This window comes from Phlebotomus papatasi, chromosome 2 (genome assembly GCF_024763615.1).
Source record: "Phlebotomus papatasi isolate M1 chromosome 2, Ppap_2.1, whole genome shotgun sequence".
In the NCBI taxonomy this organism is placed as follows: Eukaryota; Metazoa; Arthropoda; class Insecta; order Diptera; family Psychodidae; genus Phlebotomus; species Phlebotomus papatasi.
In genome coordinates, this window is record NC_077223.1 from 20,386,257 (window position 1) to 20,411,890 (window position 25,634).

The following is a 25,634-nucleotide window of genomic DNA, read 5'->3' on the forward strand; positions in this document are numbered from 1 at the left end:
TAAACAAAAGTTATTGTGCGTTGGGCATAAGGAGATTGGTTTACTAATTAATATTGGACGCACCAAGCCCCTCTAACAAATAAGTTACTTGAGATAGACAGTACGTGAGAGGTCGCAAAATCCAATTATCGATAATCGAAAAATATACACAATGAAATAAAAATTGTTTTTGATTTCTGGATTTCGTAAAAGAATAGTTTTATTATTTCTTAGATAGGTTAGGCGGTTACGCCACGCCTACAGTAATTTGGAAGGGATATCCACAACGTGAGAGCTTACAATATTGAGTTATTAAAATGTGCGTAATCTCGGGAGCCCTGCAATCAATTATTTTCTTGGGGGGCACATTAAGCTCCGCCTACAAATAAATTAAGTGGACAGGCAACTTATAAAAGGTTATAATATTTATCGATTGTTATAAATTCAAAGTGAAATAGAAACGACTTTTTCTCTTCCAAGACCAACAAAGAGATTAGTTTACTGATTTATAGGGGACACCTTAAGATTTGGAGATAGGTAACATGTGAGAGGTCATAAAATCCAATTATCGGCCATGCAAAAGTATAGGCCACGCCTACATTAAATTAGAAGGGATATCCAACACATGGGAGGTTGCAATGTCCAGTTATCGACTCTTAAATTTTTAAATTAAATAAAATATCATATCTTCGGAATGAGGCATTTTCAGAGTTTTATAACTAAAGTGTGGCTTGGCCAAAAAATCAAATACTAATATTAATAATTTTAAAATGAAAAAGGAATTGGCCTAAATTACAAAATTAATTAAATAACGGAAATAATAAAATTTCTTCTTTATAATTAACTTAATCTTGATATCACAGAATTGAAACAAAGGTCAGGTAAATTAATTGTAAAAATAAATAAATATAAGAATTTTACCGTTGTACAGTTGAGAAATAGTTGGTGTCACTATGAGATTCCAGGAGCGATATTCAGATATTTCTTGCAATAATTCACAGAAGAAAAAAAGTCAATGCATTTTTTGAGTAGTTGCTTAGACGGTTGTGGAAACGGCGTTATCGACTAGTAAAAACAAAACCTTAAAAAATTCGACTGATTGCCTATGTTGACAAGTCATCCTTTCGAAATAAAACATCCATTTTATCGTTTAAACTTGAGTGTTACTTCTTTTCTTTTGTTATTCAACCATTAACAGATTTTTGTCAAACACATGTCATATCATCTTTTTTCTTATCTTTCCACTTCAAGAGAAAAGAATATCAATTATAATATATTTTTTTTAAAAAATTTTCTCATTAAGAAAAAAATAATTACACAATTGAAAAATTATACTTTCAGTGTAATATCTCTCTCTATGGAAGTTTTACAATAATTAAGAGTAAGTTCTAAACAAGAGGTAACATAAAATTGTGTAAAACATTGCTAGATAAAAATACCAAATTAAAAACAAAAAGAAATTGTGTACAATTGGTCTTGTGTACAAAAATATAATTTTATCTTTTGCATTTTAAGCCCAATAAAATACATTGTAATTATAATTTTCTTTAAAATTGCTGTAACCAAAACGTTACATAAACACATCTCTTATCTTTTTCAATTTTAATATTTTTCCTACTCTGGAAAGAAAAGGTTTGTAAGGCTGTTTGGTAAGAGTTTCTCAAAAGTATGTTATTTCTTACGAAATATGAGAAATTTTGTAAAATGTGCAAAAGCACATCGATTTTACAAATTTTTAACAAACAACTTTGCAAACCTCTCTTTTCAAAGCAATCTTATTTGATTATCTTTAATTATAACCAATAATTTAAAGCCACATTTTCTTATTTGAATAAATAGGTTAATGCGAAAACTTTTAGGTTATGTCAAACCTAACTTTAAAAATTTATAATTTTACTATAATTTCTCAATCTGCCTTTTATATGAATTTTTTGAACAGTAATTGAACCACGAAATAATATAAAATAAACATAAAGTCTTTAATTTTTAAATGACTAAAGTTCTAACCTCAAAAATTATCAGGTTTTAATGCGTTTCAGGATTGTTATTATTATTTTTTTTTAATTCTGAATAAAAACTTTAAAGATTGATAAAAGGAAATATTTGAAAAAATCATTATTTTATTTCCAGATTTTTCTGTTACGTTATCATTTGAGGTTAGGTTATACATAACCTCAAATCCTAGAATAACCTATCTGCCAAATAAGAAAATCTGGCCAATTGTTTATATTTTTTCTGGTGTTTAGAGAAAAAAATAAAAGTGTGTTGCAGTTTTTATTCAATCATTATCACTTTCAATTGAATATGTAAGTAGTTATACTTAGACAACCCTTCATTATAATCTTTCTATCTACAATTCAATAATCTTAAATATGCACTAATATTTTATTTTAAATATATAATCCTATACTGTTAATATTTTGTCTTTTATTTCATTTCTTTTTCAAGTTAAGTGCCACAATATCAGTCGTTTAACTATATCTCTCTATAAAATATATCTCTATCAATAAAATTAAAAAAAAAATTAGTTATAATATTCAGAAGATAAGTAACGGAAATTTGAAGGAAGACACTTTAGTATAAATTGGTCCACCAGGAAATATTTTTTCGGCACTTATAAGCATCACTCCTTTATAGGAATTGCACAAATTTTGGCGAAATATTCTTATTTGAGAAATTAATAAAAAAAAAAATAAAACAATAAAATATAATATAGGTCATTCTACTATGGGCAAAAGATAACAAAAAAAAACTATTATAAATTAATTTAATTAAAATAAAAAATAAAATATTTCTTCGTGCTACTACTTGGAATGGTGCTTATTTTCTATTAAAGAAAAAAAAAAAACAAATAATAATATAGTTATGTAAATAATTGTATTATTCAATATTTGCATTGAATATTTGTATTTTTAAGTCAATAATTCATGAAAATGAATATTACTTTAATAATTAAATGCACATTCTATCCTTTCTTCGATGCAGGTTTATCCCTGAAAACATGAAATTATATTTACAGTGAATTCCAACATTATTTCTACACATTTTGCTATTTCTTCACTGACCGGAAAAAAGTCAGGAAAGATTTTTTAAACAGTATTTTTGCAGTGAAAAATAGAAAATTTTCTTATTTCAGTTTACCTTTAAAAAAATTTTAATTTATTTAAAAAAAAGGGGTGATTCATATAGAAATATGAGTCACAACGCAACAATTTCTTGTTTCTCGAATTCCGAAAATTTTTCGAATATAACTCTAATTTCGCAAAAAAATCCTTCAAGGTTTCTTGAACGACGCGAAGCCTCCAAAAGATTCTGAAACATATTTCAAGGTTTCGAGCTATATTCGTAATAGGTTTGTGGAGTTTCGTAAACCTTTTTTCGAGGTTTATTCAGAGCATTCAGGGGGCTAATTATTGAAATCGCACTCGTACTCGTCAGCTCTTGATGCCCTCTGGACCATCATTATGTGTGAAGTGTTACGAAAATATCGTGAGAAATGTCACAAAAATAGGCATGGAGAATCACACTTGAGCACTGAGAGAAATCCGAAAAAGTTAAAGTAACATTCCGGAAATGTTTATTTTACCCTGCAGTACTGATCCGAAATCGGTGTAAATATTACCCTTTTTATGTGTATTAGGGATTAAAGTTACCCTTTTTTATGTTAAATTTACCCTTAAAAAGGTGTAAATTTAACATTAAAAAATGTTGATATATTTTTACACGTAAAAAGTGTTTAAGTTATGAGGAAAAAAAGTTAATCGCACCCTCTTTTTTTTCTCAGTCAGTGAAAAGTTTCGGTATTTTCTCATTTTTAGTACTTCTCACGTTCTCACAAAGTTACAGAATTTACGCCCTGATACTTCACCGTTGAAACCAGATCCAGAAGACCCGTAATATTTAATTCACTCAGGAATACATTCCATTGTAATTGGAACCGTTGAAACTTAATGGCACGGGAATTATAAACTATACCAATTTTTAGAAGACATAACATTTGAACGTTTCCGTGGTTTCGTTATGGTTTTTCTTCAAGGTCATATGTTTTTCACTTGAACTTTGTAAATGCAAAACCTTGTTAAACGGTTCCTGCAGGGGAATTCTGTAACGCTCTGGCAATGCCGTATGATATATTAGGTTCGAATCTTAGAAGGGCTTTTTCGAAAATGCGATTCTGTACCTGTGACATTGCTATTTCAACTCATGTGGAAAGGTCAGAAGTCGCATATTTGAGATTTCTGGCAATTCAAAAGACAATGAATTTTGTTGAACAGATAAACCAAGATGTACTGCATTTTCATAAAATCATCAAGGGATTTCATTAATTTGCATTTTAGAACTTATAGGACATGACAAAAAAAGCTCGAATGGCATTGTCAGGTTTCGAACTCACGCGGGGTAATGCCACGAAAATTACAAAATTCCCCTACTGATGTTATGAAACATTTGCACCTAAGTTTCTCAGACTTTTGGAATATTTTTGTGGAGGTTTTGGGTTTCGCGAAACCCTTGTCAAAAAATCATGAACTTTGCGAAATCGTTCTGAAGGTTTCACTGTTTTTACGAACCAATCTGAGGGTTTCTCAGGTTTCGTATTTTTGATTAAGGTGTTTTAAGTTTCGCGGTGCGAAACATTCTGAAGCTTTCTGAAGTTTCGTTATGTGTTTCTCAAGTTTTTTTCAATTTTGTGAACCCTTGTTTAAAGTTTCTTGATATTATGAAACATCTTTTTAAATTTTGCGAAACTACTAAAAATTTTTACACTCCGTGAAATCTTCCTGAAAGTTTCTTCGGTTTTACAGAACATTCTGATTGTTTCTTATATTTCCTGTATTTTTTTTTAATGTTTCTCGGGTTTCAGGGGTTTCATGAAAGTCTGACCGAAGTTTCTTAAACCTTGCGAAAAATGTCTCAGGAAATTGTCACGGGTTTCTTGGTAAAAAATACCCCTTGAAAAAATGGTGATGAATGGCTGAATGATGGTCATTTGTCATCTGACCTCGACTTTCTAACTTCGAAAATATATTCGAAAAACATTTGAAGATCATCGAAAATATTTTCGAATGTATATTTTTTGATAATATCGAACAGTAAATTTGATTTTTGTTACTGAAATCATTTCTCGTTCACGGTTCACAAAAAAAACCGCTCACTTTCTAACCGAAATAAAATATCTCAGCTTCTAAAATATGCACTAATGATATTGAAATTCACTGCATAGTAACCTAAACAAGGATTTTACTCAATTTTAATATAAATATTTATCTAGCTGTATAGTTTTCCTTTCTATAGTAGTTTATTCCGGGGGAAGAAATTCAATAACTCTGTCAATCGAACACCTGCAAAAATTTATTATAGTGATAACGAAAGTATTTCTGTAACATGTGATAATTTTACACGAAGCGATAAATTTGAGGTTATGCATTGCACTTGTTTATTTTTCGAAGAAATCAAAAGGAAGCGTACCATATTTAGTTAGAAAAACGTGACCACATTTTAATGATTTTCTGAAAAAAATTGACTTGTAATTTCTGTAAATTTCTCAAATTTAATGGAAAATCTAAATGAATTTCGACTCTTGCTTCATACATAGTTACAGAAGAACTTTTGTAGCAGTCATGTACTGATTTCTGTGGTTAGTAATATCCCTTGAGTAACCTTTTCGATTTGGGAGGTCTCTCTGGTTTAAGCCTAAGCCAATTCGAAGGCATATCAGAGAGGACTATGGGAAGATTTTCATGCTTCGCACACACTCTGGCTTCGATCACTTCATATTTTTCCCATATTCCTTTAATGCGACCTATGGCAATAATATTTTAATAACTCGTAGTAAATCACGCATTTTCTGAACAAAAATTAAGTCAGATTCATTAAAGGAATATGAGAAAAATTTGAAGTGTTCGAAAGTTTTCCCTTACTTAAAAAACCGTTTTATGTTCGAAAACTTAAATCAATCCAAAAAATTGATTATTTACTTTTTAATGCATATTACGCAACTAATAAAAACTTAAAAAAGGAACTAAGAAAATATCGTTAGTAGTTTAAAATTTGTCAAAAAAAACTTAGAAAGTCCAAATAGAAAGTATTACCAGCGCTCAAGTGTCGAATACCTGAACTTTTTTCGGATTTCCAGTTTCGAACTTCGAATAGCTTTGTCTTTTCGAAAATTTACTCAAAGGCTATTACGACATCAGCTTTTTACTAGGTAATCGCTCACAGAGTTAGAGAATCCTCCCCCTCGCCTGTGTTTTGAAAAAGGCACAGTTTTTCATGTTTTCGTTATACGTATTTCTTACTATTTTATTTAAAAAAAAAATATGTTGCAAACTTGTGATATCGTTGCAAAATCATTGGAATGTTTAATTTTCTGTCATTTTGTTTATTTTTTTTTAACTTGAAGACAAGGATCTTCAAGATACTTCTAATATCTTCATTCATAAATCCTTCATTGCGATCCTTTGAACAATATTTACATTGTATTGCACACTCCTGAAAAAATTGGTATTCTCTCTAATGAAAACAGGAAAAAAAATAAAAAAGAATTAAAAATAAGAGAGTGAGAAAAGCCTGCAAAATTTTTCCCGGCATTGTCTCTCTAAATAAAAATTAGCCATTCTAAGAAAATGTTATTCACAAACATACTCGTATTTCTTTTTCTTTGTACATTATTTTTTTTTAGTCTTTGCTATACACACAAAATATTTAAATTTACACAATATAAAAATCCATGCATTTATAGCACAAATGCTGAAGCTCTTCAAAAAAACTGTTTTTACTCACGAATTGAGCAAAAATAATTCAGTTTATTTTCTTTTGAATTTTTTTTTTACTTCTTCTGGTTCTGTCGATTGATTTGAGCCTGGAGTTTGGCCAATTGATTGAGGAGGTTCGCATTGGAGCCTTCAAGTGTCTCTATGCGTTTTCTGTAGTCAGAATTCTCAGAGACTAGAATCTCTACCCTCCTCTCCAACTGATCCATGTATTCCTTCTTTTTTCGTCGACTCTCCTGAGCCGAAATCTGTCATTAAAGAGAGATTTGTTTTTAAGAGAGGAATCCTCTTGGACGTCTGATTGGACTTACTTTATTCTTGATTTTCCTCCTGATCTTCTTCAGGGATTTCTCCTCGGCTTTTGTGAGGGGAAGACGAGTGGGAATGGGGTATCCTTCTGCCAGGAGTGTTCGTTTCTCCTCTTCAGTGAGGATTAAAGTACCAGTTGACCCTTTCTGCAAACAAAAAAATACACAAATTGTAGGCTTAAAAAATGGACAATTTATATTAGGGACTTCTGACTTGAATACTAAAAGAAGAATGGCGAAATGTCCTCCTGTAGGGGAATTCTGTAATTTTCGTGGCATTGTCACGCGTGAGTTCGAAACCTAACAATGCCATTCGAGCTTTTTTGTCATATCATATGAGTTCGAAAATGCAATTAATTGATTTTTTAATGAAATCGCTTGATGATTTTATGAAAATACAGCACGTCTTGGTTGATTTGTTTAATAAAATTCATTGTCATTTGAATTGCCAGAAATCTCAAATATGTGACTTCTGACAATGCCACGTGAGCTGAAACGGCAATGTCACGGCTACAGAATCGCATTTTCGAAAAAGCTCTCCTAAGATTCGAACCCAATTTGTCATATGGCATTGCCAGAGCGTTACAGAATTCCCCTTCTGGACTTTCTCTCAAATATATTGAAAAAAAGGGTGGCAATGCATCCCAGGCTTTCCAGAATGCTCGAATTCGTGACTTATACGGGCTTCACACCTAAGGCTTAGCCATCTGGCTTAAGTCCTCTAATTCCTTATCAGGCAGGATTTTTTAGAAAATTGTTATTTAAGATTAAATATTAATGGTAAATGTTCCATTAGATTTTGAAAAATCAATAAAATTTTTTGTTATTTAGATTTTTGAGACCTTCGGGAACTGGGCTAAACCTTTAGTCTGAAAAAAAGCACCCGATTTATTGAACCGATTGATACACTCTAAAGATCGCCTAAAACAGCTTAGGAGTAATACAATTGATAACCGTATAAAAATTATTTATCGGTTATGAATAGGTTTATTACCGGTTCATAACCGATTGGAACCGGTTCAGTCTTGTCAGAAATTCCAAGACCTTTCCAGCGTGCCCATAAATGATACGATTCAGTTCAGAAATACGCTCTCTAGAGCTCATTTGACATTCGACCTTGAAAAACCATTATTAAAAATGATTCAACGGTGTTTTCTTATATAGACGAAATATCCGTCTAGGTAATCTCTAAAACATATCCAAAAATGAACAAAATCGCACGATACCTTTTCGAGCAATCCCAAAAAGCATGGTTTTGGAGGACAAGGGCAGCTATCTCTTACCGTTTCGCCTCTAGAACTGGCGATAGCCGGACAGCCGGACAGATCAGACGCACAGACAGACAAATATATAGACGACACTTTTCAGAAATCGTCTGAAACGCGGAGATTTGTTGAGAACAGTATAGTCTCCGGGAGGTGAAAAAATCGAAGGATTAGGGGAAAGTGCTCTCCCTTCGAACGTTTATGCCTTCGAATAACGTGAATTTCTTTTGTTTTTCATAAGAGGTTTATACTAAATTATCACGGAATTATTAACAATTGATGATAAGCCAACTAATATTTAATAGAAATGTGTAAGTCTCTTAGGAAAACTAAAAGAAGATTCACATTATTCGAAAGCATGAACTTTCGATGATTGTCGAAAAGGCTTAGGAGTATGCAATTCCACTCTATGCTTGTTTCATAGATTTGGAAAAAGCATATGACCGAGTACCGTGAGAACAACTTTGAGATGTACTACACGAGCACGGATTGGATGAAGAATTGGTAGGAGCCATTCAGTCATTGTAACGAGACTGTAGTAGTTGTGTTCGTGTAAACGGATCCAAGTTGGAAGGTTTTCAGGTGGGTGGTGGACTGCGCCAAGGGTGTGTTCTATCACCATTGTTGTTCATAATACATGGACAAGATTATGGAACGCAGTCGGGGGCGGAATGCGATTCGTATTGGGGATTTCAGGGTGAGTCATCACCTCTTCGCAGATGATTTGGTCTTTTTAGATTTAGATCTTCCGAAGATATGTTTCAATGCGCACTTGATCGATTTGTAAATGTTTGTGCCGAAACAGGTATGAAGTGAAGATGAACGACAAAAAGTCGGAGGTAATGGTGATTTCTCGACAGCCTATGAAATGCACCTTACATGTTGATGGAAAAGCATTGACAGGGGTGGAGAAGTTCAAGTATCTCGGGATGTTATTCACGAGTGATGGTAGGTTTCACACCGAACAATCGTCGCGAATCAGTCAAGCTTCTGCAGTAATGAGGAAGCTTGGCGGAAGCGTGGTGAGGAAGGCCGAGCTCAGCCGTTCGGCTAAGTTATCGGTTTTCAAAGCTGTGTTTATTCCTATTCTCACCTATAGTCATGAGATTTGGGTAATGACCGAAAGTATAAGATCGCGAGTACAAGCTGCCGAAATGAGGTACCTTCGGGCGGTTAAGGGAATCACTCGTCGAGATCGAGTGAGGAATTTGGCCGCTCGTGAGGAACTAAGAGTCGAGGAGCTGCTTCTTCGGGTTGAGAGATCACAACTTTGATGGTATGGACATGTTCAGCGCATAGATAGAAAAAGATTCCCCAGAAAAGCTATGCAAGCCATTGTGAGAAGGCGTCGACTTCGAGGCAGACCTAGGACAAGGTGGCTGAATCAAATTCAGAATCTTGTCTCGGAACGCCTTGGGATCGAACCCGAACATCTTCCTGAAGTGGCGGAGGATCGATAAGCATGCATTTCTTTTGTGTCAGCATTTCACGAAAGAGGGGACGTCTGTATTGTAGCTTGCACAAAATGCAGATAAAAAACAATTACAGATACGACAGAGGTAGACACAACCGATAATATATAGACGCCAATTTTCAGAAATCGTCTGAAACGCGAAGATTTGTTGAGAAAAGTGGTCTCCCTGGGGTGAAAAACTCAAAGAATTATATATCCTGCTCTCTCTATGGAGTTCGAGCAGCAAAAAGAACCAGAAGGAATATTCTGCTATTCGGGAGTTTCTCACGTATACGAAAATCGAGAAATGTTCATTTTTGCAGTAAGGTTGACTCGATTTTTGCTTAGTAAACTTAGCGTGTTTCTCGATTTATGTACTCATGTGAAAACTCCCGAATAGAAGAATATGCCCCCAGGGAAACTTTCACGAGCCACTAGAAGAAATTCATACAGTTTTTCGAGGAACCGGGAGTTCGAGCATCTTTAATTGCTTATGACTAACTCCTTAAAGGGAATCAGATAATTTGCTCCAGAATATTCAGATATCCCAGAAACACCTGTTTCTGGAAAAGAATGAGGACAAGGAGCATGATGAAAATCAGACACTTGATTGCATTTCATCATCTTAAGAAGTGTTTTGCAAAGATCTCTTGTCCATATCCTTATAATTTTGCTACTAAAATTGATTGGAAGAACAATCCTATCCGTTCAACAAGAAGGCTATTCTTCTGGCAAGAAAGACGTTGGTATATATAGGTAGGCAAAATATCCTCCTGAGCTTCTTCCACATTTTCAAAAATGAAGGTTATCAGACAACACTTTCTTGAGCTATTCAAGAAAAGCCTATTTCTGGAAGGAGGAGTATTATGGGCAGGAAATGGAAGATATATTCGAATACCTACAGGAGGATGCCCTACAACCCCGTCCTTTTGTGTTCTACCAAAAAATTAAACATAAGAATTATCTCAAATTTAACTTGAAGTTTCTTTTCATCTTATGTAACCCTCTGGAATTGTTTAATATTTTCCTAGAATCCTCTATCATTATCAGATCGATTTTAAGATTAAGAAGTTTGTCAGAAAAGACAATCGATAATCCTCTCATAAGTTCCCCTGATTAAGATTAATAGTTGCAAAATTGGGTATGAGCAAATCTAGCAAATCCCTTGCGATAAGGCACTTGTAGATTTCCCAAGACTTTCTAGCACTTACCGGTTGATTGCTGATGAGGGGTGTGTGAATGGGCTGACGCGTACTGACTCCCGAGTAGATTTTGGACGAATTGGCAGCAGCAGTTGTGGCAGCAGCGGCAATAGCCGATCTCCGTGTGGACGTCTGGGACACTGGGGTGGTTTGGGGTGACATGGGGGCTCCATGGTGATCCGGACTGAGATTTCCTTCCGAATCGTCACTTGGGAGAGATGAAGGCGGGGTGGGAGGGAGACCAAACTGCGATTGAGCCTCCATTTTAACATTTAATTTTGGCATTACTAATCTCTGATTGGCTGCTTGATGTGAGGCTGTTAGTTGATGTTGGTGACTCTTCAGGAGACTCTGAGATGCATGCGACAGCTGCAGGGAACCATTCTAACGAGAAATGATTGAATTTCACTTTTTGAGATTTTATCTAACGTACGGCTTTTGGTGCTTACTGGTCTACTGGCGATTGAATTGGTTCATAAATCACAAAAGCATTTCAAAATCAAAAATTGGTAAAGAAATGATCATTTTTTACCAAAAAAAAATGTATATTTAATACGGATATTTAATTGATTCATTACTGATTTCAAGACCTTTCCAAAAAATCCAAATTTAACCAAATCGGTTGAAAAGTAGGCCCTCTTCTAGGCTGATTAAACTTTGACCTTCAAAAATTCAAGATGGCGATTTTTTAGATCATAAGGTCATAGCTGTGTTAGGACGAAATGTTCACCTGGACTACCACCAAAATATATCCAAAACTCAAAGAAATCTTAGGAGTTATTTTCGAAATGAATAAAAAAACATGGGTTTGAAGGTTTTTTTTAATGGAGGTCACCGAAGATCAGAACCGTTTAAGCTCCAGAACGGTGACAAGTTGAACTGGTCTATACGATGAAACTCTGCAGATCACAGGTAAAAAATCTTCAGCATAAGTATTGCAATTTTAGAATAAATGATAAAAGATTATAGAAAGGTTGGCAGAAAGATTCCAGGACTTGAGAAATGTAGTTCAATAGTTTGGATTTATTTGTACAAAGATAAACTGCTGATAAGAATTGCGTCTACACGGAAAATCTAAGTTAATATATAACAAAATATGTTTGTTATATTTTTTGAGGTTATGTGTACTCTAATATGAAATTAATTTTCGCTTATTTTTTAAAGAAAATAAACTTGACAACTTCAAAATATACCTCATTCGACAACAAGGAATCGAGCTACGACTATCGCGTAATTCCGTTACAGATTCAGTGATTTAGTCGGTAATAGACCTCATATCGTATAATTATGAGGTTATGTTTAACATAACCTCGAATTCAAAACTACAAAGCACGTATCCATTATTAAAGATTAAGACATTATTAAAGAATCCCTTGTTTTTATAATCCATTTATGAAACAAAAACTTCACAGATTAATTCATTTTCACTAAATAACCTACAATTTTAAAAGAAATTGTTAATGATACCTATAATTCTAATGATCCCAATAAGAGAGCGGGCAATTTACAGTACAGTTTCTCAAATCAGAACATCTCAATTTCGAAATGTGAGGTTATGTTACACACGTTATGATCGTATAAAGTGAAAATGAAATACGTCACCACTAAAGTTTTGTGAGAAAGTACGGCAATTCATGTAAGTACAATTTATTCTTATCTAAATTACGGCATTTTTTTTTAAATGTCGTTTGAATTTGTAATGCAAGAAATGTCATTCATATAACTCCTTAAGCGTTCGAATTAATAAGACTTTACTGTACTTAGGCAGCAGCAATATCTCTTTTAAGAGGATACATGTGTCTCAGGTCAAAAAAATAATTTTTTTAATTTTTTTTTATTTTATAGTATAACATATGAAAAATATTTTCTGAAAATTTCAAGTCAATCGGAGTAAAACTCGGATGTAGAGCAGTTTTAGTTATGTTGTTGTAAAACTTTAAACGCGTTTTCTCAAAACACCGTTTTACAATGCGGTAGTCAAGATTACTCAGAGTCTACTGAACCGATCTTTCTGAAATTTTGCATTTTGCATACTTGTTTTGAGAAGTATTATCTACTGTTTGAACGAAGGATTTGCTCTTCCTTTAATCAGACCCATTTTTACAATGCAAAGTGTGTTGAAAAATAGGGTAAAGTTGATACTTTTTTGCAAAAACTTTTGCCAAAAATCCAAATTTTATTTTTTTTTTCAAAAATCCTTCGTTCATCCAGGGGTCCAACTAATCCTATAACAGAGTATATTCGGTTTTTTGGTAAACATCAGAGAAAAATGGTTCTAATATGATTTATACTTGTTAGCAAAATTAGAGAATGCGACACAAATAAAAATAATAAAAAACTAACACTGCGTTCTTAAAAATTGCACTATTTTTATGTATAATGTTTTTCACTCATGTTTTTTACATTTCCAACATTATCGATTTATACACTCTTCAACTGATTTAGAGATAATCTAGTGGAATATTTTTTTCTTTATACGAAAATAACCTTCATTCCTGCCAATGGTTTTTCAAGATCAAAGGTCATTGTCACATAAAATAATCATTTCTTAACTAAATTAATCAATATCCGATTCATTTGGCAAGTTTTGAAATCCTGAATTGGAAATTGGAATTGTTTTTAATGGGAAATAAAGCGGTAGGGTGGGTGGGGTAGTACCGCACATACATTGCTTTCAAAAATAATTATTTTTGGGAAAGTTGAGCACAGTTGAGAATTTTTAGAAATCGTGCTGTATATTTTCCTAAAAGAAACTCATTAGAATTATCTTTAATATGGTTAATATTCATTAAGCAAATGAGTTTTGAACAGTTTTCAATCAAAGTTGAGCCGTCTGAAACAGCCCCAATCATCCCTTATTCACTGAAAATTGAACTATTATTGAAAGCCCAATTTATTCATTTTTGAAGTGAGACTTAAATGGTCTATGAACCAGTTTCAATCGGTAATTAATTGAGGTTTGCCCAGGAAAACAATTTAACCAAGTTTTCTAGGTTAGATGCAACATAACCTCATATTTCTTAAGTGAAACTTAATACTTACTTTGTGTTCAAACACAAGATCTGTGTTTGTGATTGCAGCGATATTCGATAGATTGGCATTTATCGTGGTGGTCACGGACTCCCCAGGGCTTGGTGGGTTGCTGGAATTGGCTGGTGACATGGGTTCATCTTTGATCGTGTGATCATCTATGTCTATGTCGTCTGACATGGAGCTGGCTCCGGATTCTGAATCATTACTGCAAGTATTTTGCATGGAACTGATCAACTGTGAATTTACTGAACGATATTGTGTCGTCCGCGTGCTTAAAGCTGCTGTGTTCATAGTTATGGCAGGATAACACTCATCGTCCATATCTGCAAAAAAGTTAAAGAAACAAGGGGTTACTCAAGATCGAAAATTTGTGTTTATATTCCGTTTATTCCATGGGATTCCGATGTGTTTCTAGTGATTCTTCAATTCAGTAGGGTGGAATCACCAGTTCTCGCCAGTGCCCCACTTCTCGCCACTTACATAGAAATCGCTATTTTTCGCAATTTATGAAATAAATGAGTCGCATTTTTTTGTATTGTTTCTGCTTCTACGCATAGAATCGAAAAATAATAATTATTCGTTTTGGATTCACGATTTTGATCACTTTTTAGAGCAATATTTTAAGCAAGTGCATCGAATCCAACATCTCTTACCAAATGTACTAAGTGTCGTCAAATTTTCATCAGGCCAAAAATACCTATTTGGGTAAATAATTTGTCTATTGAATATTTAATTGCACTTGTGGAATACATAAAAATTGTATTTAGTCAATTAATATTTCATTTTATATTATTTTTGTATAAAAATGAGGCATGGCGAGAAGTGGTAATATTCTGGAATTGATTTTACCACCTGTCGCCATATCTTTTCAATAGGCGACGCTTACTTCACTTCGTACATTCTCAGTTGTCAAATCTGCATTGTTTACTTTCTGCAAAAGCCCCATAATTTGATTTCTCAAATAAAAGTGAAGAAAAATCATTTAAAGAGAGTAATAATAAAGTGATCACAAGGAAAGAGAAATGGTGAATGTATTCTTTTCATAGCATTGCCTAAAATAACCGAGTGTGGTTCTTTTCAAGTGGGTGGCGAGAAGTGGTTACAAATTTTACAAAACTGGCGAAAAGTGGTAAAAAGTGGCGACGAAATGGTTATTTTTGCATTATTAATAAAAATCAGTTTTTTAAGTAGTCCAGCGTTATGTTCTAGGATTATTGTTTTCACGTATTTAGAGCCAATACATCTAAGTAACTTTATGTCAAATTTGACTTATCTTGTAACAAGGATTCAAAAGTTATGATTAAATGAATTTAATTTTTTCCTAAACATGGCGATAGCCGGTTATTCCACCCTATTCTGTGATTCTCAATTATTCCATCCTGTGATTCTCTTTATCTCCGATATCTTCGAATTTATCGAATTTCAGATGTTGCTAAATACGATCAAGATAATTTTTGAACAATAGTAACAGTTACAATGTCGCTATGGAACAGGTTTAGGAAATATCTAGTTAGAAAGCGTTACAAATCAGGCCTCAAAATAATCAAAATAGGGTTAGAATTCAATTTTTGAAAGAAAATTCGTGAAACTCTAATCAAAAAAACTGAGCATTATCAGTCCATTTTTGATCAAATTTTCCCGCCATTTTCTTCAACGAAAAGTCTTAATTAAATGCTTTATTTTAAACATGTAAAATTTTTTTCAGAATTTTTACTGGATCTTTTTGTGGAATGTTTGCGTCTGAATATATAAGTTAATATAATCATAAACGACTTGAATATTAATTTATTGTGAACTTTCAAGCTAGTGCTTATTTTTGAAAATCAATTAAATCTGATTAAGTGGTATCTGTATCACTTGAAATCATCAAAATCGGATTAAAATAAGTTTGATTATGATTTTCAAGCATATAAAGATAAAAGCTGATTTAATCTCTAAGAACATCGTTTTGGGAGCCTCAAACTTAAAATGCAATTTCCTGGAACGGAAAGCTACACACTCAGATCCATAAAAACGCTTTTGTAGCCTTTGTCTAAATCCGACAAAATCGCTTAAATCGGCAAAGTGATTTCCTCAAAAAACAGATCGTAACTGGATTCCCTTTTTGCTTTTAATAATTTTTAATTAAGCTAATTTTTACAAATTTTTTAGGAAACTTTTGTTTTTTGCGTTCGAAAAAAAAAGATTTCTTTTGGGGATAGTTTTCCAATTTGGCTCCTGTCCTGCTAAAATCCTAGCTGCATCCTTGCTTCTAAATAGATCCTCTTATCGATCCTAAATAATGGACACCTTAATCTATACAAAATATTGAATATGGGACAAAATACAGCGCCTAACAATTCACAATTTTGTTCTTGGTATCCCAGGGGTACCTCTTAACCTCATTTGCTGACTAGGTCTTTTATCTTGTATCCGCCACGGGAGAAATCATATTTCTTTTCGAATGATACATATTTGCATATTCTATGATTGTTGTTTTAGTTGAAAATGACCAATCTTCTTTGGAAAATAAAAAAAATCCATATAAATCTGTAATGTACTATGGCTTATCATTATCTAGGGTAAATTAAGGTAATTCAAAACCTGCTTCAAATGGAAATTTTTCGCTACTCCAAATGGAGACGTCATTGTTTTTATGATAAATACAGTACTAAATTATTATATTTATATATTTTCTATACTTCAGTTTCATTATTTAGTTAATTTTGCTCCAAATAAAGCAAAAATCCATTCATATTTACAAATTTTAATTTGTTAATTTCTCAGAAAATATAAAAGTGTATCTTTTCACCATCGAATTTTTTATCGATCGGCCATGTTTTCCAATGAAAAACACAATGAGGTGACTGTTGTTTATTCGTTTCGTTTAGAATTTATGCCATATTTCTGGTTAATTTTAATTAAATTAAGTGCTAATCTTTATTGTTAACCGTACGTGAAGTTTTCTAATAAAATAATTACCCATTTCGTGAACAAAAATGGTTTTTCTGAAGTGTCTGCAAATGCTTCAATAGGAAACCCCGGAAATATGATTTTTTGGAGAGATTTTCTTATTGTCTCAGAAGGGAAAGGAGGAAACGACCAGGAATAAGAACAAATCCTGCACTCAAGAGCAACTCAACACGGATTTGGAAGTCTTTTGTCGCGGTTTCACTTACACTGTTTGTCTCCAATTAGAAACATTCCCTTGTCTCCATTTGGATTAATTTGTTTCCAATAGAAGTATTTTATACTCAAGTATTTTTCTTGTATTTTAGAAGTTTTCAAATTATATCTAAAGAATTTTCACTAAACAGTAACATTCTAGAAGAGTCAAGGAGCAAATTTATGTAATTCTCTTCAGAAAAAATATGAACATAATGTGTTGAATCTTCTATCAAAGTTAAAGCGTCTGGAAATGGTTTTGAATTAGGATATTTACCCTATCGCGAAATAATAAGTAAGAATGATTCTATGATTCCATTTGATTCCAGTGATTCTTGATGGAATTTGATTTCAGATTCTATTAGAATCTTATAAGTGATTCCGTGGATTCTATAGATTCGAACGAAAAAATGTGTCGGTATTTCAAATTTGAGTAACCCCTTGGAAAGAAATCAGTGGAAAAGGTTCTAAAAATATGATTCTGGCACTTGCAAAAAACCATCGCTAGTAATTTTTCATTTATGGGAGGTTTACTGAAAACCCGAGATCTCCTACCGTTTGACCTCTAGACCTGTAACACAAATTCTGGAGAAGCATTCAAAATCAATTGATTACACATTGTCCCCATTGCTCCCCTTTTCAGTTCGAGCAATAAACCGGGAATTACTCTACAAATTATTGTATTTGTAAAAAAATAAATTTATTTATCCAAGAAATTTCTTCCACTCAAGCAATTAACCTGGGACTTTTTTCTTTAACAGTTGATAAGGAGCTTGCATATATTAAAGCAAAAAAAAATAATTTTTTCCTGTTGTTAATCACCATGTCATGTTTTCCAAATACAATAGGGTTCAACATGTGACCGATAAGAAAATTTATTTTTTCTTTTTAATATCTTTTTCATGAAGTACTTCCTCAGAAAGACATTAATTTCTGTCCCCCTGGGTTAAAACATGTAGCTGAGGGGATACAAGTGAAATTTTTAATAAAATTTTATTCGTCTGGTTATGTTTTCTCATCAGTTGCTACACGATCGACTATTTTCTTCACCAAAAAAAAATGTTACTAATAGTTTAAACACGTGGAACAGAAACATTTCATGATGTATATTTTATTAGGTCACACATTTAATGAGGCAAAAAAATAGGAATTTGATCCCGTGGTGTGGAGATGATTGGGTTTTTTTTGGGCACATTCAAAAAAAATATTCGTGACTTTTTTTTTTAAATATACAGGCCATACGCAAGCTTTTTTTGTTATGCATGAGGAAAGTGTTGAGAAAATAAGATGGTATTTAATCAGGTGCATTTGATTGAGTACTAGAGAGAAGAAAAATGTGTGGCCCCGAAAGCATCAACATACTAATGATTCTGAGAAATTAATAAAATGGTTATAGGCAAAACTTGTGCAAATAGTAAATATTTCGTAAATTCTGCGTCAAATTCACACAATTTGAGCAAACAACGCCATCGAACCAGACTCAGAAATAACGAAAGTCTTTTCTGATTTTTTTTCTTCACATCATATTTAGAAAAACCTAAAAGATCCTTACCGTCCATTTTATTTTGTAGACTTCCTGGTGAGTCTGGCAAGGAATCCCCATCGGAATTCAGACTGTAGGAGTGCTCAGTCTTGATGGGAAATGTTCCAAGTGCATCTGTCATTAATTTGTCGTGAAGGATTACTTGGGGCATTTTGATGTCTTTGTCCAAATACCAATCACTTAGCTCAGGATCTCCTGAAGATAATTTTAATGCATCTTGTATTGCCTGCAAAGATAGTAAAAAAATATTTGTTAGCTTTTAATTCCCCTTTTTAACTCTTTTGCATCTTTTAAGAATTATAGGTATCCATAGGAAAATGTAGATACTCTGCTAAAACAATGTTTTTGACTGTTTAGAATCGTTAAAACCTGATTTTTGTGGATTATTTCAAACTAAGGGAAAGCTTCGCATATAATTTGACTTCGAACATTTTATATTTTTCCCATATTCCCTTAACAAATCTACCCTACTATTATTACTAATTAAAATATATTGCCATAGATAGGTCAGATTCATTAAAATAATATGAGAAAATACAAAGTGTTCGAAGCCAGAGTATATGAGAAGTCAGAAAGTTTTCCTCAACTTAAAAAAACCGTTTAATGTTCGAAAACTTAAATCAATCCAAAAATTGATTATTTACTTTTTGATGCAAATTAAGGCGTCTACACATTGGGAGCAATTTTCGTCAAAAATTGCGTTATTGACAGAAATTTGACGTTTCCCCCTACAACGCTGCAGGGAATTTCCTTCAAAAAAGCAATTTTTGACAAAAATTGCTCCCAATGTGTAGAGGCCATTACGCAAATAGTAAAAACTTAAAAATGCAACTAAGAAAATATCGTTATTAGCTTAAAACTTGTCAAAAAATAGAAAGTTCAAATAGAAAATATTATCAGCGCTCAAGTGTCGAATACGTGAATTTTTTTGGATTTCCAGTTTCGAACTTCAAATAGCTTTGTCTTTTCGAGAGCCCCGAAGAAATAATGAAGAAATAGCGACAACACTAAGGGCCTTGACAGACTTGAGCAGGCCTGAGCTAAAATAAAAGCCGAATTGAAATTGGTGGTGCCAGTTGAGATTCTTCGAAATGCCGCGAAATATAGATGATTTTGCATCCCTTCTTTTCAAAGGCGTAGCAAGGGTTGGGCTGTTGCGCCTCACCTTAATACGATATTTAACGGTTTTACCCAAAAATTGCTCTTACTGGCTTAAGGTTAAAAGCTCAATTTTTGAATATAATCATCTAAAGAAATGATCTATGATCTATCCAAAATCAAAATCATTCGATTTGAATTAAAAATGAATTCATATTGATATTTGTTAAGAAACATTACAAAAAATCTTGTATTAAATCTTCTAATGGACTTATAGGAAAGCTTTGGGGAAGCTTTAATATAATCATTTCTTAAAAAGAACAAGCTTACAATTTCGTCTTACAAGAGCTTTTAGGGAGTCTCTGAAACTTTCCTTATCTGCTCCAAAATAATCAAAATCGGTTAGGCATTGGATTTTCGGTTAATTTTTGAAAGAAACTTTGGCTTTTAGAAAGCTTTTGAGACCCGAAAAGAGCGTTTTGCAATTTGCATCCAGTTAGTTCAATTTTTATAGCAAAAGTTAAAAGGATAGTTTGAAAATTTGATGAACATCAGCTCAACTAATATTTTTTAATGATTCTAGTTTTTAAAATACGATATTTTTCGTTTTTTTTTCAATTGATTTTCCAAAACTTAAATTATTTTCGCATTTTAAACGAGTTTGACAATTTTGGAAAGGTAATTGAAAATGTAAATAAATTGATTCAAGTTAGTGCGATTCCTGCATAAAGCCTTGCGGAGGATTTTTCGTAAATAAAACAAAGTGAAAAGGACTTAAGGGAATGCTTTCAGACTTTGCACATAGGGGGAAGTGGGGCACTTTTGAAATTGAGATTTTTCTCCTATTTTTAAATAAAATTGAGCCTTATCATGATGTAATTTAGCTACACTAACATATTCAGAAGCTAAATTACATTTTGATATGGCTCAGTTCCTCTTAAAAATAGGAGAAAAATCCCAATTTCAAAGGTGCTCCACTTTCCCCTAGCACAAATTCATCATTTTCTTTTTATATTTTTCCCATGATCTTTTGATGAATCTGACCTACGGTTATATATTTTAATAGCAAATATATTAATATAATAATTAATATATTAATAGTAATATATTTTAATAATAATAATAATAATTTTAATAGCTAGTTTTAAGTTGTATATTTTCTAAAAACAAAAACAATTCAGATTCAAAATTTGAAGTGTTCGAAGCTAGAGTGTGTGCGAAGTCTGAAAGCCTTCCTCTAATATAAGAAAAAGAAATAAAAAGAACTAAGGCAGATGAAAAACAAAACAGGACATTTTAATCCACAAATCTTTCATGCAATACCTATAAACACGGTTATGCAACATATTTTAAGGTTAGTTATAACATAACCTTACATTTCAGAATTACTCTCAATCCCTTTAATAAAAACTCTTTTAATTTTTTTAAATTTTTTTGAGTACTAACAAATTGCAAGTGTTCTTTGCTTTATTATAAATCTCCATATTACAAAAAAATTATTTCCACATATTTTTAATGTGCTCTGCTAGGTTATTTTTCAATTGATCCTCTTGTCTTTCAACGAAACTTTCTGCACAATGTTATATATTTGTCTTTTATCAATAATATTTAATTAAAACAATTTTAGAGAAAATATTCAAGCATTAGATAAAGATAAACTTAAACACGCTTTCTCGTTATGAGATTAAGATACTCCTAACCACTTGCCGAAAGCGTAAATAGTCAAAATTTGCAAGATAAATGTAAGATTAGCAAACGGAATGTGTGAAACCTCCAAATTGTGAATCTTGCGGAATTCATTCCATGTTAATGAAACTTTTCGTGTGGTCATTGACCTCTTTGAGAATTTTTGGTAAAAGTTCGCGATTTTCTCGCTATGCGAGATTTGGTTCTTCTTTTAGCGCTTTTTTCGCTGCTTCTTTCAAATTTTAATGTATAACTGAAGTGCTCGAGGGGAAGAATACCATGAGAGAGAGAGGTGAAAAAGAACGCTCAAGGAGAATGCATATGGGCAAAAAGAAAAAAAAAATGAAACGCACCTGAGTAAAATGTGAAAGAGAGAGGTGAAAATATTCTAACGGGACGGAATTCTTTGGTAAATGAAGCCGTATCGTGGAATTTCTTGTGCTCTTCTACAATTTTCTTACAAGTGATTTCTTGAAAGGAAGACCAAAGAGGAATGAGAAAGCAAAACAACAACCATAGCATACCTTAGAGGTGAAACAATATAAATATCATTGAGCTTTTTCTTCTTAAATTACTTGTGCGAGGTACATAATATAATACACCGCTCATTAAGTATTACAGGAGCTCATGTCAATTTTCAATCATTTCGGGATCTTTGAGTTTTCCGTTGGGGGATTTTACAAATGTTTTTTTTTATCATTAACCCTTTTTAAGAACGATTGCACCATATCGGTGTCCTAAAAAAAATTTGTACTTACGGCCCTCTAAAATTATATTTTGCTCTAAGAAGTCAGAAAAAAGTGATTTTTTTCTTATTTAGATTTTCTTTACATTGCAAGACCTTTCAAATAATTCCAATTTTGACCAAATAGGGTTGATAATTAAGCCTTTTAAGGAGGTTTATCCTTGATTTCAAGAAAAACTCAAAATGGAGAATTCTACGGCCGTAAGTAGGGAAAAGTGGGGTACCTTTCAAATTGGTATTTTTCACCTACAGTAGAGTTCATCAAATTTGAACTCCTTAAATTTGAACGACGACGGTTGAATTCAAAATGTAAAATTTGAGGATATGCAAAGAAAGTTTTGCGTGGAGTCTGATTTAAAACCATTTTTCTCTACTGTTTCCTCAATATTATCGTATTATATTAACTTCCGCATCAAATTCCATTTATATCACAATAAATTACGTTGATATTCCTCTAAAGTTGTTTTTTTTTATTTAGGGAAAGTGTATTTCACATCAAGTCCGTTACGTTTTTGAAAATATTGTTCAAATTTGAGGAACTATACTGTATCCTTAAATAAAATTGAGCCTTATTGTGATATAATTTAGTTGCTCCAACAGATTGAGAAAATAAATTACATTATCATATGGCTCAGTTCCACTTAAACATAGGAGAAAAATCCCAATTTCAGAGGTGCCCCAATTCACACTAGAACAAAATCTCCGTCTTGATTACATATTTTTAGAGATCACCGAAGATCGAAAATCGATTCTTAGCTTTTCGGCTCTATAACCGGTAATAAGAAGACAGAAAAACGAACAAACGCCCTAAATTTTTTTTAAATCAAATTGTTATTCATTTCAGAAGGGGCATTTTGTAACAGTATGACAATGTCATGACAAATTCTCGTGGTAAAATTCCGGACCAGTAGGAGAATTCTGTAATTTTCGTGGCATTGTCACGCTTGAGTTCGAAACCTGACAATGCCAATCGAGCTTTTTTTGTCATATCATATGAGTTCGAAAATGCAATTCATTGATTTTTAATGAAATTTCTTTGCTTGATGATTTTATGAAAATACAGTCTGTCTTGGTTGATTTGTTTAACAAAATTCATTGTCATTTGAATTGCCAGAAATCTCAAATATGTGACTTCTAACAATGTCACGTGAGCTGAAATGGCAATGTCACGGCTACAGAATCGCATTTTCGAAAAAGCTCTCCTAAGATTCGAACCCAATTTGTCATATGGCATTGCCAGAGCGTTACAGAATTCCCCTCCAGTAGGGGAATTCTGTAATTTTCGTGGCATTGTCACGCGTGAGTTCGAAACCCGACAATCCCAATCGAGCTTTTTTGTCATATCGTATGGGTTCGAAAATGCAATTCACTGATTTTTGTTTAATGAAATGTCTTTACTTAGTGATATCATCCAAATACAATCTGTCTTGGATGATTTGTTTAACATTGTCATTTTAATTGCCAGAAATCTAAAATATGTGACTTCTGACAACGTCACGTGAGCTGAAATAGCAATGTCATGGCTACAGAATCGCATTTTCGAAAAAGCTCTCCTAAGATTCGAACTCAATTTGTCATATGGCATTGCCAGAGCGTTACAGAATTACCCTCCGGGACCACATTAAAAAGCAGTGAACATCTAATGGTTAATGCAAGGAGCTTTATAAAGCTTTTCTTTTAGGAACTGATATGAGTCGGATTTACAATTAGTTCTTCTGAATTTACCACATAAAAAATTTTTAATTTGTCATATGGCATTCTCATACTGTTACAGAATTCCCCTGCAGGAATAAGGAATCAATGTACATAACCCAAACTCAGTGAATTATCTTAGTTTCTTTTTAAGTTCAAACAATCAAATTTTAAAATATGCACCTGTAATACTGGATGAGCGATACCTTGCAATTCCTTCCAATAACCATTGCCATCCTACCCTTTAATTTGTGGGCATCGGAAGGAAATTGTTAAAAGTGCATCATGCACCATACAATTACGAGAGGACAAGATGATCAGGTGTATTAGGTGCATAAAGGTGGAGAAGAAGAGATAAAGATGAAGCAAAGATATGGCGTTGTCCTTGACATTGGTAGATATTTTTTCGCGGCGCAATTCCAATGTCAATGCCCGATGAAAGAGAAAGAGAGGGAGATATGTGAGAGAAAAAGATCTAAAAGCATAAATGATGACCAATGTTTGCTCTTTTCAGCAAAATAAAACACACACGCAAATCAATGAATAGGAGGTTACACACCTCGTTGATTTTTTGGGAAGTGCCCAGGCATGGCTCTGACCAGAGAAATGAGCCCAAAACCCCATCCCAAGACAACTCAAAATTCATTTGAAAAATGTTTTATTGTCAATTGATGCTAATTGCTAACGTTATCTGTCCTAACGAAATAAGTACTTTTGTCAATAGGCGCTATTTTTCTGAAGAAAGATCACCAGTAACCTTAAGTCTGCTGTATTGGTTAATATTTTCGCATGAGTCACGCTGAAGAAATTCATGGAGACCTCTCTGAGTGAGTCTCTCATACAGAGGACGACATAAAATATGTAACATACAGCAAGACAATCATCATTTGAGAAACATGCTAATTTACTTAGCAATTTTGAAAAGTCTCTTCCATAAGAAAGTTCTTAGAAATGCTTCTTGAATTGTGCAATTGCAGTAAATTCCCTATTTAATTGCTAATTAATTAGTCAAAGTTTTAAAATATAACTACAGTGTCCGCTCTCTTATTCGGATCGGAGTTATGCAGCTATTCCAATGAAAAAATGAGCATGTATAGTACATTACTGTTCTCAAGTACTAAAAAAGACCATGACTGTTCTCACATGTCATTTCAATGAAATACCTACCAATAGAGATTATTAATATTACCTACAAACTTTGCAACACTGAGCATTCACAGGAAAGTTCGTGGAAAACCTACGAAAACCCGCGGACGAGGCTTAATTTGTTAACTTTCGACGATCGAACTACATCATGCGACCAAGGACTGACATAACAGATCATGACACTGCGCTGACTAAATTGTCAGATGACATTGTGATCGAGTGAAAGCTTGCTCGGTGGCGGGAATATTCGAATTCGGATTTCAGCTGAAAAATTGACAACATTAATTTATGAAGATTTCGTATGGAGAGGAGAACCTATCATCTTGTCTTTCATGATAAAGGAAATGTACATTACACAATGAGAATAAAAATATTAAATTAATGTTGTCGATTTTCCAACCGAAATCGAATTCGAATATTCCCGCCACAGAGCAAGCTTTCGCCCCATTACGATGCCATTTGATATTCATTGAAGTAACATGTGGGACCAGTCATGATCTTTTTTAGTACTTAAGAACAGTCATGTGCTAGAAAAACATGCTCATTTTTTCATAGGAATAGCACCATTAT

At 33.0% G+C, this 25,634-nt stretch overlaps 1 protein-coding gene across 1 annotated transcript in view; it reads right to left on the minus strand.

Moving 5' to 3' along the window:
• Nucleotides 1-1,120: 1,120 nt before the first annotated feature.
• Nucleotides 1,121-25,634, minus strand: part of LOC129803036 (cyclic AMP response element-binding protein A) — a 71,955-nt gene continuing 47,441 nt past the window's right edge. The window contains exons 2-6 of the mRNA XM_055849350.1: nucleotides 18,707-18,923; nucleotides 14,020-14,333; nucleotides 10,987-11,361; nucleotides 7,061-7,204; nucleotides 1,121-6,997 (exon numbers count right to left, since the gene is read on the minus strand). Of these exons, the coding sequence (XP_055705325.1) occupies nucleotides 6,806-6,997; nucleotides 7,061-7,204; nucleotides 10,987-11,361; nucleotides 14,020-14,333; nucleotides 18,707-18,923 (1,242 nt within the window). The 3' untranslated portion in view covers nucleotides 1,121-6,805. The remainder of the gene's footprint in view (nucleotides 6,998-7,060; nucleotides 7,205-10,986; nucleotides 11,362-14,019; nucleotides 14,334-18,706; nucleotides 18,924-25,634) is intronic.